At 37.2% G+C, this 18,863-nt stretch overlaps 1 protein-coding gene across 27 annotated transcripts in view; it reads left to right on the forward strand.

The window, feature by feature from the left end:
- The window catches only part of CSPP1 (centrosome and spindle pole associated protein 1), a 136,407-nt gene that overhangs the window by 68,814 nt on the left and 48,730 nt on the right, over window positions 1-18,863 (forward strand). For all 27 annotated transcript variants that reach the window (XM_054561700.2, XM_054561698.2, XM_054561703.2 and 24 more), the window contains 2 exons: window positions 2,926-3,055; window positions 8,376-8,523. In XM_054561700.2, the coding sequence (XP_054417675.1) occupies window positions 2,926-3,055; window positions 8,376-8,523 (278 nt within the window). The remainder of the gene's footprint in view (window positions 1-2,925; window positions 3,056-8,375; window positions 8,524-18,863) is intronic.

Raw genomic sequence — 18,863 nt, forward strand, 5'->3', positions numbered from 1 at the left:
ATAATCAATATGATTATAAAATCAACTACTGTAATCTACCATGTTAACAGAATAAAGAAGAAAGCTATATGATATCCCAGTAGACAGAGAAAAAGCATTAAAATAATTTCATTAGTGATTAAAAATGTAATAAAATAGGTTAGAGGGGAGCCTATAAACATGAAAAACTTACATCTTGTATTTTATTTAATGATGATATATTTAAAACATTCCTTTTGAGATTCTATCATTGCTTCCTTTCACAGGGCTTAATTTCAGCAAGGCCAAAAATAAGAGAAAGAAAGGAAGGAAGATAGGTACAAGGATTAGAAAGGAAGAGAGAAAACTGATGTTATTAGCAAAATAATATATGGTTAAAATATTGGAATAATATGAAAGTTTTCACAGAATTACTGATTACAAAATGAATATATAAAAAGCAGTTGCAGGAAATGGCAGTTCCTTCAAAAGAATATGACACTGCAATTCCATTCCTAGGCATGTAATCAAAAGAAATAAAAATACATGTAGATGCAAAGACTTGGATGTGAATGTTTATAGCTGCATTTTTGATAACAGCCAAAAAGTGGAAACAATTCAAGTGTCCATCAGTGAGTGAATGGATAACAAAATGTGTTCTATTCATGCAATGAAGTACTATTCAGCAATAAAAAGTAATGAACTACTGATATGATATAATATGGATGAACCTTGTAAATGTTATGCTAAATGAATCTATACATACTATATTGGTCCCATTTATATAAAATGTCCAGGAAGTGCAAATCTATAGAAACAGAAAGCAGGCTACTTACTTAATAATTACCTGGGGCTGGGGGTTGAGTAGGGATTGATTGCATATGGGTATGAAGGATATTTTTGGGTTATAAAAATGTTCTAAAACTGGATTATGGTGATGGTTGCACAACTCTATAAATTTACTAAAAATCATTTAATTGTATACAGTTGACACTTGATAACACAGGTTTAAACTGTATGAGTCCACCTACATGTGGATTTTTTTCAGCCAACTGCAATAGAAAGTACAATATTTGTGGGATGTGAAACCCATGTATGTGGAGGGCCTACTTTTCTTATGTGGGAGTTCCATGGAGCTCACTTTGGAACTTGAGTATACTCTGATTTTGGTATAGGCAGAGAGTCCTGGAAACAATCCCTCAGATATACCAAGGGATGACTATACTTAATACCCCAATCATTTCCTCCCTTTCATCCTGATCTGACTACATAAATCCTTAAACCCCCTTTTTGGGGGAGTCAGGGAGGAGTTGATAGATAAAGGTTAAGAATTTGGGTCTGTGAGTATGTGGGTGATATAGACGGGAGGGATCATGAGTGAAATAGATATTGAGAGAACCTGTCCACCATATAATTTATAAACAGTGTATTTTGAGAGAATGAGTTTATTCACATAGACCCTCTCAACCTTCTTTATTCATTTACACAAAAAGAGCCCCCTTGCTCTGAAAAAATATAGTCAGTTAGGAGCCATTTGATCTAGTTTACCTCATCTTCCCTTTTAGCCACTCATAATCCAATGTGACAGTATACACAAACATACTTGTTTATCCTAATAAAAGATTGTAAATAAGTTAGAAAAGGTAAATACACAATGGAACTCATTTTTTAAAGCAGTGATATTTTTGCAGAAGAGAAAGCTTTTTTAAAATTATAAAATCAGGCTGGGCGCAGTGGCTCATGCTTATAATCCCAGCACTTTGGGAGGCCGAGGTGGGTGGATCACTTGAGGCCAGGAGTTAGAGACCAGCCTGGCCAACATGGTGAAACTCCGTCTCTACTAAAAATACGAAAATTAGCCGGGTGTGGTGGCAGGCGCTTGTAGTACCAGTTACTCGGGAGGCTGAGGCAGGAAAATCGCTTAAACCCGGGAGGCGGATGTTGCAGTCAGCGGAGATGGCACCATCGCACTCCAGCCTGGGTGACAAGAGTGAAACTCTGTCTCAAAACAAAAGAAAACAAAAAATTATAAAATCAATATTTGAATTTATCTTTTATAATTTAGATTTCTAAAATGTTTTACTGTCTTCAAAGTCAGTATATTCCTGTACTGAAACGTGTTATGTTGGCTGGGTGCAGTGACTCACGCCTGTAATCCCAGCACTTTGGGAGGCTAAGGCGGAAGATCACTTGAGCTTAGAAGTTCAAGACCAGCCTGGGCAACGTAGAAAGACTTCGTCTCTAAAAAAAGTGAGCCATGCATGGTGATGTGCACCTATACCCCCAGCTACTTGAAAGGCTGAGGTGGAAGGATCGCTTGATTCCAGGAGATCAAGGCTGCAGTCAGCTATGATGGCGCCACTGCACTCCAGCCTGAGTGACGAAGTAGGACCCTGTCCCAAAAAAAAACAAAAAACAGCACTTTATTGCTTGTGATTTATGTAACAACAATATGTTTAACATTTTTTCTTTTATGTTTCCTTGTGAATTTTTCAAAAATTTTAATTTTATTTGAGACAGTCAGACTTTTTCCTGTAATTACACTGTTTTATTCTTGAAATAGCTAAGAAGTAATTTTATTAGTAAATCACTTAAAAATAAATCATTAATTATTGTGTTACTTGAGGGACTTTGGCTGTGTTATTATTTCTGTTTGTTCGGGAAGCCGCCTAAGTCATATGTGTATTGTTCAATGAATTACCACAAACTTTTTTCACTCCTGTGTAACTATTACCTAGGTTAAGAAATAGATGCAGTGAATTTGAAAGTTGCAAGGATTGTCAAAGCAAAGGCAGGAAGGAGCTAAGGAAGGGGTCACTTACTTAAGGATTCCTCTTTGGCCTATAGAGAAATATCCTTTTGTATTTTTAAATGTATTTATATGCCATGCTATTTCAAAAAACTCTTGTATTTTCTTCTTGCTTTGTCGTTGATGGATTTAAATTATTTATTGTGTATTTGATGTAGGAATACGGTTGGACAGAATGAACTGAAGATTACAAGTGATCAAGTGATAAATTCAGGATTGATTTTTGAAGATAAACCGAAACCTTCCAAACAGTCACTTCAGTCTTACCAAGAGGCTTTGCAGCAGCAGGTATTGATTCATTTACTCATTTACTGTTGAACCTCTTAAGTGTAAGCATGGTGGTCCCTTAGAGCTCAGAGTGTGGCAGGGGAGGGGAAAAAAACAGTTAATTATAATTCAAAATGCTGAGTTTTGAAGTGGATACAGTAAAGCGCTGTTGGAAGTATAAGATAGGGAAGATAATTGTCTGGGGCAGTTGGGAGAGCTTCACACAGTAGTTGATATTTAAGCTGCATGTTGTGCAATGACTATGTTAGAAGTTGCTGGTGTATACAGAGAATGGAATTGGGGTGGAAGAAGGGGCTGGAGAGTTAGTTAGATTGTTCTAGTAGATTGCGAAGGACTAGCTAATAAGGGGTTTTCATTTTCATCTGGTTATGGGCAGCTGAAGGAAGGAAATTTTAAGCCAAGAAAAGTGTGAAAGGATTGGTTGCTTTGAGCAGATTTATCTTTTATGAAGATAATTAGTTGTGATTTGGACAATTGGGAAGAGATTGGCAGAGAAATTATTTAGTAGATAGTCCAGTAAGGTGGTGATGAGGCCCTGAACCAGATGGGGACGTTGGAGAAGACATCTAAGAAGAGACAATTCTCAGGTTTCATTGACAGGACTTGGATATAGGGAATGAGAACAGAGGGTTTGAAGATGATTCCTAGGAGAATAATGAGGTTATAAACCAAAATGGGGAATACAGGTAGTAGTTCATGTTTACAGAGGAGGATAATGGGTTCTTTCATAGTTTGTAATATTTGCAGAGAATTTAAGAGTAACTATCAAATGTATGGGGTTCTTTGTGGGAATTCCCTTACCCTCTGAGAGGGCCCTGGGACTCTAACTTGGTTACTTTTTCCACTTGGATTTCTTTTAAAAGTACTTTTGTTCAACTTTTACATGGGCAACTTTCTTGAAAGATAGATTTTTAAAATTACAGAATTACCAACATTTTTTGTAGGTTAGGATTCTACAAATAAAAGACTGAATTTTAAATTCAGAATCTGTTTTTGCATGAGCATATTAAAAACACCACTGACAAAACTAGATTTTTCAACTCTAGAGGTCTATTTGATGTGTGTGATGACATCTTTGGCTATGCTGGAGCAAAAGGTTGCTTAAATTTACTGTGCATATGGTTATGAGTTTAAAAGTGACTTTCCAAAATGTAGACACTTGTTTATTGCCTATCCGTATGTCTCTACAGAACAACCCTGTGCCTATACTTAGTGATGATAAGAATACATTTGTTTTTTGTGCTTAATACAGCTTTACAGAAATATTGCAGGTTTGGTTCCAGACCACTGCAATAAAGCAAATATCACAATGAAATGATTCACATGAATTTTTTGGTTTCCCAGTGCTTGTAGAGTTATCTTTACACTATACTGTGGTCCATTAAGGTGCAACATGCCTTAAACAAGCTACGTAAACTTAATTTAAAAATACTGTATTGCTAAAAAAAATTTAGCAAGTCGTAATCCTTTTGCTGGTGGAAAGTCTTGCCTCAATGTTGATGGCTGCTGACTGATCAGGGTGGCAGTTGCTGAAGATTGGGTGGCTGTGGCAATTTCTTAAAATGAGACAACAGTGAAATTTGCTGCATCAATTGACTCCTCCATTCATGAGAGATTTCTCTGTAGGATACGATGCTGTTTGATACCATTTTATCCACAGTAGACCTTTCAAAGTTTGGAGTCCTCTCAAAACCCTGCTGATGCTTTATCAATTTAGTTTATATAATGTTCTAAATCTTTGTTGTCATCTCAACAGTGTTCACAACATCTTCACTAAGAGTAGACTCTATCTCAAGAAACCACTTTCTTTGCTCATTCATAAGAAGCAACTCCTCATCCATTAAAACTTTATCATGAGATTGCAGCAATTCTCTCAAGTCTTCCATGCCTTACTTGTAATTCCAGTTCTCTTGCTATTTCTTCCACATCTGCAGTTACTTCTACCGCTGAAGTCTTGAATCCCTCGAAGTCATCCATGAGGGTTAGGGTCAACTTCTTTCAAACTTCTGATACTGTTGATATTTTGACTTCCTTCCATGACTCACAAATGTTCTTGATGGCATCTGGAATGGTAAATTCTCTCCAGAGGGCTTTCAGTTTAGATTTCCCAGATCCATCAGAGGAATTACTGTTTGTGGCAACGATAGCTTTATGAAACGTATTTCTTGAACAGTAAGAATTCAGTGTCAAAATTACTCCATGAGTTAATGGGCTACAGAATGGATATTGTATTAGCAAGCATGACAACAACGTTAATCTTCTTGTATATCTAGCTCTTGGTTGACCAGGTGCATTGTCAATGAGCAGTAATATTTTGAAAGGAATCTCTTTTTTTTTTAATAGTAAGTCTCAACAGTGGACTTAAAATACTCAGTAAACCATTCTTAAAACAGTTGTGCAGCAATACAGGCTTTGTTGTTTGCTTTCTAGAGCACAGGTAGAGTAGATTTAGCATCATCCTTTTTTTTTTTTTTTTTAAGACGGAGTCTCGCACTGTCACCCATGCTGGAGTGCAGTGGTTCGATCTCAGCTCACTGCAAGCTCTGCCTCCTGGGTTCATGCCATTCTCCTGCCTCAGCCTCCCGAGTAGCTGGGACTATAGGTGCCTGCCACCAAGCCTGGCTAATTTTCTTTTTGTATTTTCAGTAGAGACGGGGTTTCACCATGTTAGCCAGGATGGTCTCGATCTCCTGACCTTGTGATCCACCTGCCTAGGCCTCCCAGAGTGCTGGGATTACAGTTGTGAGCCACCGTGCCCGGCTGATTTAGCATCATTCTTAAGGGCCCTAAGGTTTTCTGAATGGTATATTAGCATTGGCTTCAACTTAAAATCACCAGCTGCATTAGCTTCTAATGAGAGAGTCAGCCTGTCCCTTGAAGCTTGAAACCAGCTTTTCTTCTCTTTACTAGCTATGAAAGTCTTCTTTTAATACAAGGCTGTTTTGTCTCCATTGAATATCTGTTGTTTAGTGGAACCACCTTTATCAATTATCTGAGCTAGACTTCCTGGGTGACTTATTGCAGCTTCTTCATCAGCATTTGCTGCCTCACGTTGTACTTTTTTATTTTTATTTTTATTTTTATTTTGAGACAAAGTCGCACTCTGTCGCCCAGCCTAGGCTGGAGTACAGTGGCACGATCTCGGCTCACTGCAACCTCCACCTCAGCCTCCCAAGTAGCTGGGACTACAGGCGCCCACTGCCACGCCCAGGTAATTTTTTTTTTTTTTGTATTTTTAGTAGAGGTGGGGTTTTGCCATGTTGGTCAGGGTGGTCTTGAACTCCTGATCTCAAGTGATCTGCCCAGCCCATGTTGTACTTTTATGTTATAGAGATGGCAGCTTTCCCTCAACTTCATGAACCAACCTCTGCTAACTTGCAAGTTTTCTTCTGCAGCTTCCTCACTTCTCTCAGCCTTCATAGAATTGAAGAAAGTTAGGGCCTTGCTCTGGTTTAGGCTTTGGCTTAAAGGAATGCTGGGCTGGTTTGATCTTCTATTTAGACCACTAAAACTTTCTCTATAACAGCAATAAGGCTGTTTCACTTTCTTATTATTCATGTGTTTACTGGAGTAGCACTTTTAATTTTCTTCAAGAATTTTTCCTGTGCATTTGCAACTGGGCAAAGTGTTTATTTAGCATAAGAGGCCTAGCTTTTGGCCTATCTATGCGTTTGACAAGCCTTTCCCACTAAGCATAGTCATTTCTAGCTTTTGATTTAAAGTGAGAGATGTGACTCTTTCATTCACTCAAACACTTACATGCCATTGTAGGGTTATTAATTGGCCTAATTTCAGTATTCTGTTGGGAAAAGAGAGACCCAAAGAGAGGGAAAGAGACAGGGGAATGGCTGATTGGTAGAATAGTCAGAATACATATGACATTTATCCATTAAATTTGCCATCTTATGTGTGTGTGATTCATGGCGCCCCAAAACAATTATAATAGTAACACTAAAGATCACCAATCACAGATCACCATAACAGATGTAATAATAATTTTAAAAGTTTGAAATATTGTGAGAATTACCAAAATGTGACACAGAGACGTGAAATTAGCTCATGCCGTTGGAAAAATGGTACTGATAGACTTCCTCAATGCAGGGTTGCCACAAACCTTCAGTTTGTAAAAAATGCAATATCTGTGGCCAGGCATGGTGGCTCACGCCTGTAATCCCAGCACTTTGGGAGGCCGAGGCGGGTGGATCAGAGGTCAGGAGATCGAGACCATCCTGGCTAACATGGCGAAACCCCGTCTCTACTAAAAATACAAAAAATAACTGGACGTGGTGGCGGGCTCCTGTAGTCCCAGCTACTCCGGAGGCTGGGGCAGGAGAATGGCGTGAACCCGGGAGGCGGAGCTTGCAGTGAGCCGAGATCACACCACTGCACTCCAGCCTGGGTGACACAGCGAGACTCCGTCTCAAAAAAAAAAAAAAAAAAATGCAATGTCTGCAAAGCACAATAAAATGCAGCACAATAAAATGAGGTATGCCTGTATTTAAAGTTACCAAGCATTCCCCAGAGAGCGTTGATCCTCCAGCCTCTGAATTCTGGGAATAGAGTTTGCCTAGGGAAAGTAGGTCTGGTAAAGTTGAGGGTAGACTGTGTGGCTGGGCATTCCCCTTGAAAGGACAGATGAAAAAGGAACATAGGGAGATCTGATGGTCCCATGGAACTGGCAGGGTTAGAGAGGGAATGGCTCAGGTAGACACTAGGGTAGGGAAGGAGGAGTTGGTTGAGTCTGAAGTAGCCTTAGTGGCTAGGAAGTCATTTGGTGTGTATAGAGGAACAGGGGCTATGTATTCTAGCCATTGAATTATTTTTATTTTTAATGTTGTTTATTTATTTAGAGACAGTGTCTTGCATAATGTTGCCCAAGCTGAAGTGCAGTGGCACGATCTTGGCTGACTACAAACTCCACCTCCTGGGTTCAAGTGATTCTTGTGCCTCAGCCACCCGAGTAGCTGGGATTACAGATGTGCGCAACCACACCCGGCTAATTTTTGTATTGTTAGTAGAGATGGGGTTTTGCCATGTTGGCCAGGCTGGTCTTGAACTCTTGACCTTAAGTGATCTGCCCGCCTTGGCCTCCATAGGCATGAGCCACCACACCACACCTGGCCTAAAGTATTTTTACATTGAGTACTACATATATTTGTGATTTTAACCTTTGTAGGGGAGTATACTGGAAAAAAAAAAAAAAGAAAAAACAAATTTTTTTTGTTTGTTTTCTAACACAAAAAATAACATCTGGTATTACTAACTTCTTGTATCAGAATACTTGTCAGCATTTATTTTAAATATATTTTATGTTGTCAAGATTCGGGAAAGAGAAGAAAGAAGGAAGAAAGAACGTGAAGAAAAAGAAGAATATGAAGCTAAATTAGAAGCTGAAATGAGAACATATAATCCCTGGGGAAAAGGTGGAGGTGGTGCTCCTCTCAGGGATGCAAAAGGAAATCTGATAAGTACGTTATTTCTACTGACTTGTTTTTAAAATAAGCTAAATTATTTTTAACTTTTTAAAAGACTGGGGAGTAGAAAAAAGTAGGAATCAGCCTCTATAGCAAGGTATGTATGTAACTTAATGCATATGAGGTATTTTAAGAATAAATATAATAACAGAGGCTAGAAAGCATTTCTTCTTCAGAATACTATTCATTTGTTTTTATTATAAATATTTCATCCTCTGATGTTGATAACCCAGCTGCAGAGAAAAGCTCATGTTAGTTGGTAAGTTTTTACTGAAACTGGTACTTAGAATATTTTGTTTCCTCATAAAAATGATAAAACCCGTATTACAATTAAAAAAAATAAACTAATAAGATGTCTTAGAAATAAAGGATCTAAAACAGTTTTGGGAGGGGATTTTGTGTTTAATTTATATATGCAGTATACCTGCTCATTGCAAGAATTCCTTTGGGAAAAAGAAGACATGATCATAGAAACTTTCTAGCAAGTTTCATAATTTGTTGATTTATCTTTGAATTATGTACTCTCAAAAATGTTTGATCTAGTAATCACACAACAAATACTTCGAAAGAGTGGCTTTATACAACTTGTTATATACAGTTGTCTGTTGGTAACCATGGGACATTGGTTCCAGGATCTCCTGTGAATACCCAAATCCATGGATGCTCAAGTTCCTGATATAAAATTGGTAAAGTGTTTGCATATAACCTACACACATATTCCTGTATACTTTAAGTCATCTCTAGATTACTTGTAATACCTAATACAGTGAAAATGCTATGTAAATAGTTGTAATCTTGTATTAATTAGGGAATAATGACAAGAAAAAAAGACTTTTCACATGTTCAGTGCAGATGCAAGCATCCTTTTTTGTTGTTTTTTAATGTGTTCGAATTGTGGTTGGTTGAATCCACAGATGTGGAACCCGCAGTTACAAAGGGCTGTTGTATATATATTAGGATGGTCTTTGTTTAGTGTTTAGTTAAGCAGAAATAAAAGTAGATCAAAGATAGACATTTCATGTTCTTTAGGTATTATATATTGTAGGAATAGATGAGTGATAGAATCGGAAGATTGGATGTTGAGTTAGAATTCTTATGTATTGCAAAAATTTTCTCCCATTCTGTAGGTTGCCTGTTCACTCTGATGGTAGTTTCTTTTGCCATGCAGAAGCTCTTTAGTTTAATTAGATCCCATTTGTCAATTTTGGCTTTTGTTGCCATTGCTTTTGGTGTTTTAGACATGAAGTCCTTGCCCATGCCTATGTCCTGAATGGTATTGCCTAGGTTTTCTTCTAGGGTTTTTATGGTTTTAGGTCTAACATTTAAGTCTTTAATCCATCTTGAATTAATTTTTGTATAAGGTGTAAGGAAGGGATCCAGTTTCAGCTTTCTACATATGGCTAGCCAGTTTTCCCAGCACCATTTATTAAATAGGGAATCCTTTCCCCATTTCTTGTTTTTGTTGGGTTTGTCAAAGATCAGATAGTTGTAGATATGTGGCATTACCAGAATCTACAATGAACTCAAACAAATTTACAAGAAAAAAACAAACAACCCCATCAAAAAGTGGGCAAAGGATATGAACAGACACTTCTCAAATGAAGACATTTCTGCAACCAACAGACACATGAAAGAATGCTCATCATCACTGGCCATCAGAGAAATGCAAATCAAAACCACAATGAGATACCATCTCACACCAGTTAGAATGGCGATCATTAAAAAGTCAGGAAACAGCAGGTGCTGGAGAGGATGTGGAGAAATAGGAACACTTTTACACTGTTGGTGGGACTGTAAACTAGTTCAACCATTGTGGAAGTCAGTGTGGTGATTCCTCAGGGATCTAGAACTAGAAATACAATTTGACCCAGCCATCGCATTACTGGGTATATACCCAAAGGATTATAAAACATGCTGCTATAAAGACACATGCACACGTATGTTTATTGTGGCACTATTCACAACAGCAAAGACTTGGAACCAACCCAAATGTCCAACAATGATAGACTGGATTAAGAAAATGTGGCACATATACACCATGGAATACTATGCAGCCATAAAAAATGATGAGTTCATGTCCTTTGTAGGGACATGGATGAAGGTGGAAACCATCATTCTCAGCAAACTATTGCAAGGACAAAAAACCAAACACCGCATGTTCTCATTTATACGTGGGAATTGAAAAATGAGAACACATGGACACAGGAAGGGGAACATGACACACCAGGGCCTGTTGTGGGGTGGGGGGAGGGGGGAGGGATAGCATTAGGAGAAATACCTAATGTTAAATGACGAGTTAATGGTTGCAGCACACCAACATGGCACATGTATACATATGTAACAAACCTGCACTTTGTGCACACATACCCTAAAACTTAAAGTATAATAATAATAAAAAAAGAATTTTTATGTATTATGCCTTTGTGTGTTAAATATTGTTTTTTTTTGAAGGTATATTTGAGGCCCACTTTAATTTACTTTAATTTAATTAATTTTTTTCAGACAGAGTTTTACTCTGTCACCCAGGCTGGAGTGCAATGGCACCATCTTGGCTCATTGCAACCTCTGCCTCCAGGTTCAAGCAATTCTCCTGCCTCAGCCTCCCAAGTAACTGGGATTTATAGGCATGCACCACCACACCCGGCTAATTTTTGTATTTTTATTAGAGACGGGGTTTCACCATGTTGGTCAGGCTGGTCTCAAACTCCTGACCTCAGGTGTCCCACCCACCTCAGCTTCCCAAATTGCTGGGATTACAGGTGTGAGCCACCGTGCCCAGCCTACTTTAATTTTAATAGCTCTTTTTTTCTTCCCAAAAGATTTGTTCCTTTCCTATCTTCACTTCATGAATAATTTTCTCACAGTTTTGAAAGAGTGAAACTCTTATTACTTTCTTTATCGATGAAATGATTTTAGATGATGCCTAGCTAACATTTCTTATTTTAATAGATAAGTGTTTACTTGAAAAGATATTAGAAAAACACTAGTTTTCCATTTATGAATAGTGCTATAATATTTTCTTTTAAACTACAGGTATTAAAGTGAAGGTATTAGTCCAGGCATTTAATGGAAAGTGCGGTAATAAACAAACCCAAATTCTTAGAAGCTTAAGGCCTCTCTTGTTAGGCATCCACTTTTGTCCCACTCTGATGCTGTTTGGGTGGTTCTCCTCCAAGAAGTGACTCAGGGATCGATTGTTTCATTCCTTCATTTTAGAGTCCTTTTCTTCTTGTCCAGGGACAAATTGAGGATTTTGTTGGGGCCTGGCCTGGATGTGGAGGAAGATCACTTTTGCCTTCATTCCATTGTTCAGACCTAGTTATAGGTTCTAACCTAACTGCTTGGGCGGCTGGGAAGTTTAACTTTCTTTATGCTCAGGAGAAGGACATGGGGATTAATAGCCATATGGGCAATCTTTGCTACAGTAAATTTAAATTATAAATTGATAGAAATAACTAGTTACCATGAAAAATGTGCTTAACTGAGTGAAACATTGGAAAACATTGGGATGGAGCAGTTTTCTAAAATCTACCTCTAAGATTATTTCTCGTTCAAACAATACAATTATGGTGTTCTGTATGCCTTTAATTGGTGGAAGTGAGTAGGATAAATTTGGGTTATTGAGTTATAAAACATTATTTTAGAATTGCTTGACCTAATGAGCATGGAGAAAATGTTTCCACATTATTTTAGAATTGCGTGACCTAATAAGCATGGAGAAAATGCTTCTTAGATTTCAGTTTTTAATAGTAATGTTTAGTTGGCTTATTTAATGCCATCTTCATGCCATGAAATAGAAAAGGCATACTATTTTATCAAATACAGTATAACTCTTTTAATGATATTTTCAAAGCAAGTAAACTCATGACTTAAAGAGTATCAGTTTATTTTGTATGTGGATGCTACATTTTATCTTTATTTTTATTTTTTGAGATGGAGTTTCGCTCTTTTGCCCAGGCTGGAGTGCAATGATGCAATCTCAGTTCACTGCAACCTCTGCCTCCCGGGTTCAAGCAGTTCTCCTGCCTCAGCCTTCTGAGTAGCTGGGATTACAGGCATGTGCCACCACGCCCGCCTAATTTTGTGTATTTAGTAAAGATGGGGTTTCACCATGTTGGTGGTCTTGAACTCCTGACCTGAGGTGATCCACCCACCTCGGCCTCCCAAAGTGCTAGGATTACAGACATGAGCGACTGCACCCAGCGTAGCTACTACATTTTAGAGAAGGCGGGAACATTACATTTGAAATATGTAGTATAGAGCAGTGTGATAACTAAGACCACATAACATCTGTTCATTATCTTGGCTAACTTTAATTCTGCTGCTGACTTTTCTAATTACTCCTGTTGTTCTTTTTTTGATCTTTTATTCCAAAGAAATCAATAAAATTGAATCTTAACACAGCACCCTTATCTTACCTAAGAAGATCTCTTTATAAGGCATAGTAGTTACTAATGAAGTATAAAAATGTGTTATTCATGCAACTGTAAAGTATCACCCCTTTTAAAGTAAATATTTCTCATTTTAATTATTTGTACAGTATTTTATTCTGTTGTCTTTCTCAGTTCTTCATTTATTAACGTTCTTTATTCAGGTTTTTATTTGAAACTTTATGTGAAACTGTCCATGTCAAATGTTAAAACGTATACACCAAAAGAAAAATGTCAATAAAAATAAATTAAAAGACAAAATTAAAAACCACTTTGAAAGATGGTATCTCATAGTTCCAATTGATTAACAGGATGATTAGTTAGTCAGTTCTCTTACTTACTCGTCCACCCATGCCAATCTGTGATCTCGTTTCTGGCATGAAAATATTGCCTTTTTTCTGACATTTGTATTTTAGCATAGTGTTTCTGAGATTCATCCATGTTGTTGCATATGTCAGTAGCTTATTTTTTTATTACTGAATAGTATTGCATTGTCTGGAGGTATCACAGTTGATAGATATTTGGGCTGTTTACAGTTCAAGGCTATTATAAATAAAGCTGTTAGAAACATTCACTTACAGATCTTTGTGTGAACATAAATTTTTATTTCTTTTGGGTAAGTGCCTAGGAATAGAATTGCTGGGTTGAATAGTAAGTGTTTAACTTTGTAAGAAACTGCCAGAACATTCTCCAATTTTGTTGTGTCATTTTGCATTCCTATCAGAAAAGTATGAGGTTTCTAGTTGCTCTGAATTTTCATCAGCACTTGAAATTATGCATCTTTAAACTTTTAGTTATTTTATTGAAAGTGCAGTGATACCTCATTTAAAAAAAGCTTTTTCTATTGTAAAATTAAGACCTGAAAGAGTTGCAAAGATGGTGTAGAGAGTATCCTTCACCTTGTTTCCCCTGACGTTAACGTCTTAGATAATCATGGCACAATGATCAAAATTAGAAATTAACCTAGATACAGTGCCGATAATTAAGTTACATACCTTGTTCGAATTTTACCAGTTTTTTTTTTTCTTTTCCTAATGTCCTTATTGTATTTTAGGCTCTGGTCCAGGATCCTATAATGCATTTAGTTCATGTCTCTTTAGTCTCCTCCAATCTGTGAAATTCCTCTTTCTCAATCTCTCTGTCTCTCTCTGTTCCATTGCTCTATATGTCTGTCCTTTTGCCCATATCAGAGTCTCTTGATTACTATAGCTTTGTAGTAAGTTTTGAAATTGAAAAGTTTTGAGTCCTCCAGCTTTGTTCTTTTTTTTCAAGATCTTTTGACAACTCAACTTCTTCACATATTTTACTATCACTATAGTAATATAGTAATATTATTTAGTAATAAGTTATACTAAGTAAATAATGTTATAGTAAGTAATTATTACTATTACTGTTACTTTGTCATGTCAAGCATGGTGGCATTTTCATTGGGATTCCATTGACTTTATAGATAATATTGGAACAGCCAGCATCTTAATAATATTGAGCCTCTTGATCCGTGAGTGGGCAGTGTATATCCATTTATTGCTTCTAGTTAATTTCTCTCAGCAATATTTTGTAGTTTTTGGTGGCAGATCTTGTGTATATTTTGTTGTTTCCCTAAATATTTCATGTGGTTTGAAGCTATTTTAAAATGTTACATTAAAAAATTTTTAATTCATTTATTCATTGATGGTCTATAGAAATACAGGTAAATTTTGTATATTGTCTGTAGTCTGTGTGGTTGCTAAACTCACTTGTTAGTTTTAATAGTTTTTTTGTAGATTCTTTGATTTTTATTGTAGGCAATCATAGCATCTGTCAGTAGAGTTAGTTTTACTTATTTCTTTCCAGTCTGATGCCTTCTGTTCATTTTAGTTGCCTTTTGCCCTGTTTAAGAACTCCAGTACAGTGTTAAGAATTCATGAGTGCAGACATCCTTGTCTTGTCTCTGATTTCAGATGGAAAGCAATCTTTCACCATTAAGTTAGCTGTAGGCTTTTAGTTGATTTTTCTTTTATCCCATTGAGGATGTTCTATTCCTTGTTTGCTTAGAGGTTTCATTGTGAGTGTATGTTGAATTTTGTCAGGTGCTTTTCTGCATCTATTGAGATGATAATGTGGTTTCCTTACCCTTCTGACGTATGGTAAATTACACTGATTGATTTTTGAATATTCAGCCAATCTTGCATTCCTGGGAAAAACCAAGCTGTATTATTGTCTTTTATACGTCTTGTAGAATTTGATTTGCTAGTATTTTGTCAGAGATTTTTGCATCTAGGCTCATAAGATATTCTGGTTTTTTATTTCTTTATAATGTTGTCTGGTTTTGGTGTCAGGGTAATTCTGGCCTGATAACACGAATTGGGAAATGTTTTTTCTTTTGTTTTTTGTTTGTTTGTTTTTTGAGACAGAGTCTTGCTCTGTCACAGAAGCTGGAGTACAGTAATGTAATCACGGCTCACTGCAGCCTCAACCTCCTGGGCTGAAGCAATTCTGCCACCTCAACTTCCTGAGTAGCTGGGACTACAGGCATGTGCCACCATACCTGGCTAAATTTTTTTATTTTTTGTAGAAACAGGGTCTCACTATGTTTATGTTGCCTAGGCTGGTCTTGAACTCCTGAGCTCAAGTGATCCTCCCACCTTGGCCTCCCAAAGTGCTGGGAATACATAGGTGTGAGCCACATTGCCTAGCTGGGAAATGTTTTTTCTGTGTTTAGAATTCACCAGCGAAGGCTGGGTGTGGCGGCTCACGCCTGTAATCCCAGCACTTTGGGAGGCTGAGGCAGGTGGATCACAAGGTCAAGAGATCGAGACCATCCTGGCCAACACGGTGAAACCCTATCTCTACTAAAAAAAAAAAAAATTAGCTGGGTGTGGTGCTGTGCTCTTGTAGTCCCAGCTACTCGGGAAGCTGAGGCAGGAGAATCATTTGAACCCAGGAGGTGGAGGTTGCAGTGAGCCAAGATCGCGCCACTGCCAGAGCGGGACTCCATCACAAAAAAAAAAAAAAAAAAGCATTCACCAGTGAAGCCATCTGGGTGGGGAATTTTCTTTTTGGGAAAGTTTAAAACTATGAATTCACTTTATTTAATAGATAAAGAAACATTCAGTTATTTCTTATGTGAGCTTTGGTCGTTTGAATCATTCAAGGAAATTATTCATTTTATTTATTTATTTATTGGCATAATGTTCATAATATTTTTTTTTATTCTAATGTTTGTAGGATCTGTGGTGATGGCTCCTCATTCATTCCTGATATTTGTAATTTGTATATTCTCTTAATCTGGCTGGCTGGATGTTTATCAACTTTATGGATCTTTTCATAGAATCAGCTTTAGTTTTCATTGATTTTTTTCTCTGCTTTTCTTCTTGTTTCAGTGATTTTGCTCTTATCTTTACTGTTTGCTTCTTTTAGTTTGCTTTGTGTTTACTTTTCTTCCTTTTCTAATTTCTTTCTTTTTTTTTGTTTTTGTTTTGAGACAGAGTCTCTCTGTGTCGCCCAGGTTGGAGTGCAGTGGCGCAATCTCAGCTCACTGCAACCTCCGCCTCCCGGGTTCAAGTGATTCTCCTGCCCCAGCCTTCCAAGTAGCTGGGACTACAGGCACACACCACCACAACTGGCTAATTTTTGTATTTTTAGTAGAGACGGGGTTTCACCATACTGGCCAGGCTGGTCTCGAACTCCTGACCTTGTGATCTACCTGCTTCAGCCTCCGAAAGTGCTGGGATTACAGGCGTGAGCCACCGTGCCCAGCCCCCTTTTCTAATTTTTTAATGTCGATGCTTAGATTATGATTTGAGACCTTACTTATTTTCTATGCATTTAAGTATGCTACACATTTCCCTCTGAGTACTGTTTTAGCTGTACATCACAAATTTTGATGTGTTGTTTTAATTTTCATTCAGTTTTCTGATTTTCTTTGTGACTTTTCTTTGACCCCCATTAGTTACTTGGAAGTGGACTTAAAAAATTTCCAAGTATCAGGGGATTTTCCGGAGAGCTTTCTTTTATTCAATTCTAGTTTGTATTCTGTTTTGTAAGAGAATATACTTTTCTTTTCTTTTTTTTTTCGAGACAAAGTCTCGCTCTGTTGCCCAGGCTGTAATGCAGTGGCATGGTCATGCCTCATTGCAGTCTCAACCTCCCTGGCTAAAGTGATCTTCCCACCTCAGCCCCCCCGGTAGCAAGGATTACAGACACATGCTACCATGCCCAGCTAATTACAAAATTTTTTTTAGAGACGGGGTCTCACTGTTTTGCCCAGCTGGTCTCAAACTCCTGGCCTCAAATGATCCTCCCACCTCAGCCTCCCAAAGTGTTGAGATTACAGGCATGAGCCGCTGCACCCAGCTGGAGAGAATATACTTTTAATGACTTCAGTGTTTTTAAGTTTGTGAGATTTGTTTTATGAGCCATCAGTTAGAATTTTACTCTATAAGTAAGTGTATATATTTTAAATTAGGTTAATTTTGATACATGTATTGTTAGTAGTGCTAGGGTTGGGAATTTTGCTTAGCTCTCTGAATTAGGTCATTATAAAAGAGTTTCTGTGTCAGCCATGAATTGCTGAATAATCCTGGGTTTATAGTAACATTTAACATATCTCAGCCCTTCACAAAATATATTTTGATATGTATTTTCCACCAAAGTATAAAGAGTAGCAGCTAACTTGTGAAGTTAATTAAAATTAATTTTTTTATAATGAGCTAATTCACTCAGTGAGGAGCACGTAAGTGCTCCTAATTTTATATTGAATGTTATGATGATTTACATTTAAAATAAAGTCCTGTCTTTGCAGTTGACAAATTACTCTTGACCAAAGTGCCTTTTTTAATTTTCATTTTTTAGCTGATTTCAAATCATTTATTTTACCATCTCACAGAAAGATGGAAAAGGAGTGGCCAGTTGCCAAATCATTTTTCCCAATAAAAAGCAATATGGATTTGGTTTGCTTGCTAAATCTGATAGTCTTAAATCTTAATAATTATGTACTCTGATGAAATTAATTTTCTCTTAATATAAATATGTTGAATATTATTCCACTTGAGAAGTCCATATATAATCAACAGTAAATTATAATGTGTTATCGAAGTTTGCTTACATATAGGGTATCTCCTAATGTATGGTTTGTGTAGGTGACTATCAAACTAAGATTGCATTCCCTAAGCACTCACTAGTTTGGCAACACAGCTGTAGATTATTTCAAGAATATCTATCTGCCTTGCCAGTCCTTGGCACTTGGGAATTTTCTTGCAGTCACCTTTTTCTGTGGTTTTACCCAGTCCCTTCTCTTTGCATTTTTTCTATTTATTTCTTCTTTCTACCTCTGAACATGCTTAGGTCACTTGTATTAAAACACAAACAAATGCTTCCTTTACCATATAAAACACATTCAGAAAGTAGTCCATGCTTGTTGCTGTCACTTCTTACCACCCTCTTATCGGCTCTTTTTCCATAGTATAACATCTAGCTTGTACCCCCTCCCCCCACCACCCCATGCCACATTGTCATCAAAAAGCCTGATGACCTAATTTCAATTTAATGATTTTTACTCATCTTTTATCTTCTTTGAACTGGCTTGACAGTTCCTTTTTTTCCCTAAGTCCTTTGTATCCTCTGAGATGCTGTCCAGACTTCAGCTAATATTTATTGGATGTGCATTATGAACTAGAGTTAGACTCTGCTAGGTTTGTGAGCATGATCTTTCTTCTAAGGACTGTCATCTGACCTTGTGTGTTTCTCATCCCTTCATCCATTCTCTTCCATGTCATCTCTTTTACTCCTGTGTTACTCTTTAGGTCTTCTCTACAGATTGATCTTTAAATCTTTTTCTTTGCCCTCAACCATTTTTATTTTTATTTTTTTTGAGACAGAGTCTCACTCTGTCACCCAGCCTGGAGTGCAGTGGTGTAATTTTGA

This window comes from Pongo abelii, chromosome 7, assembly GCF_028885655.2.
Source record: "Pongo abelii isolate AG06213 chromosome 7, NHGRI_mPonAbe1-v2.0_pri, whole genome shotgun sequence".
NCBI classification, from domain to species: Eukaryota; Metazoa; Chordata; class Mammalia; order Primates; family Hominidae; genus Pongo; species Pongo abelii.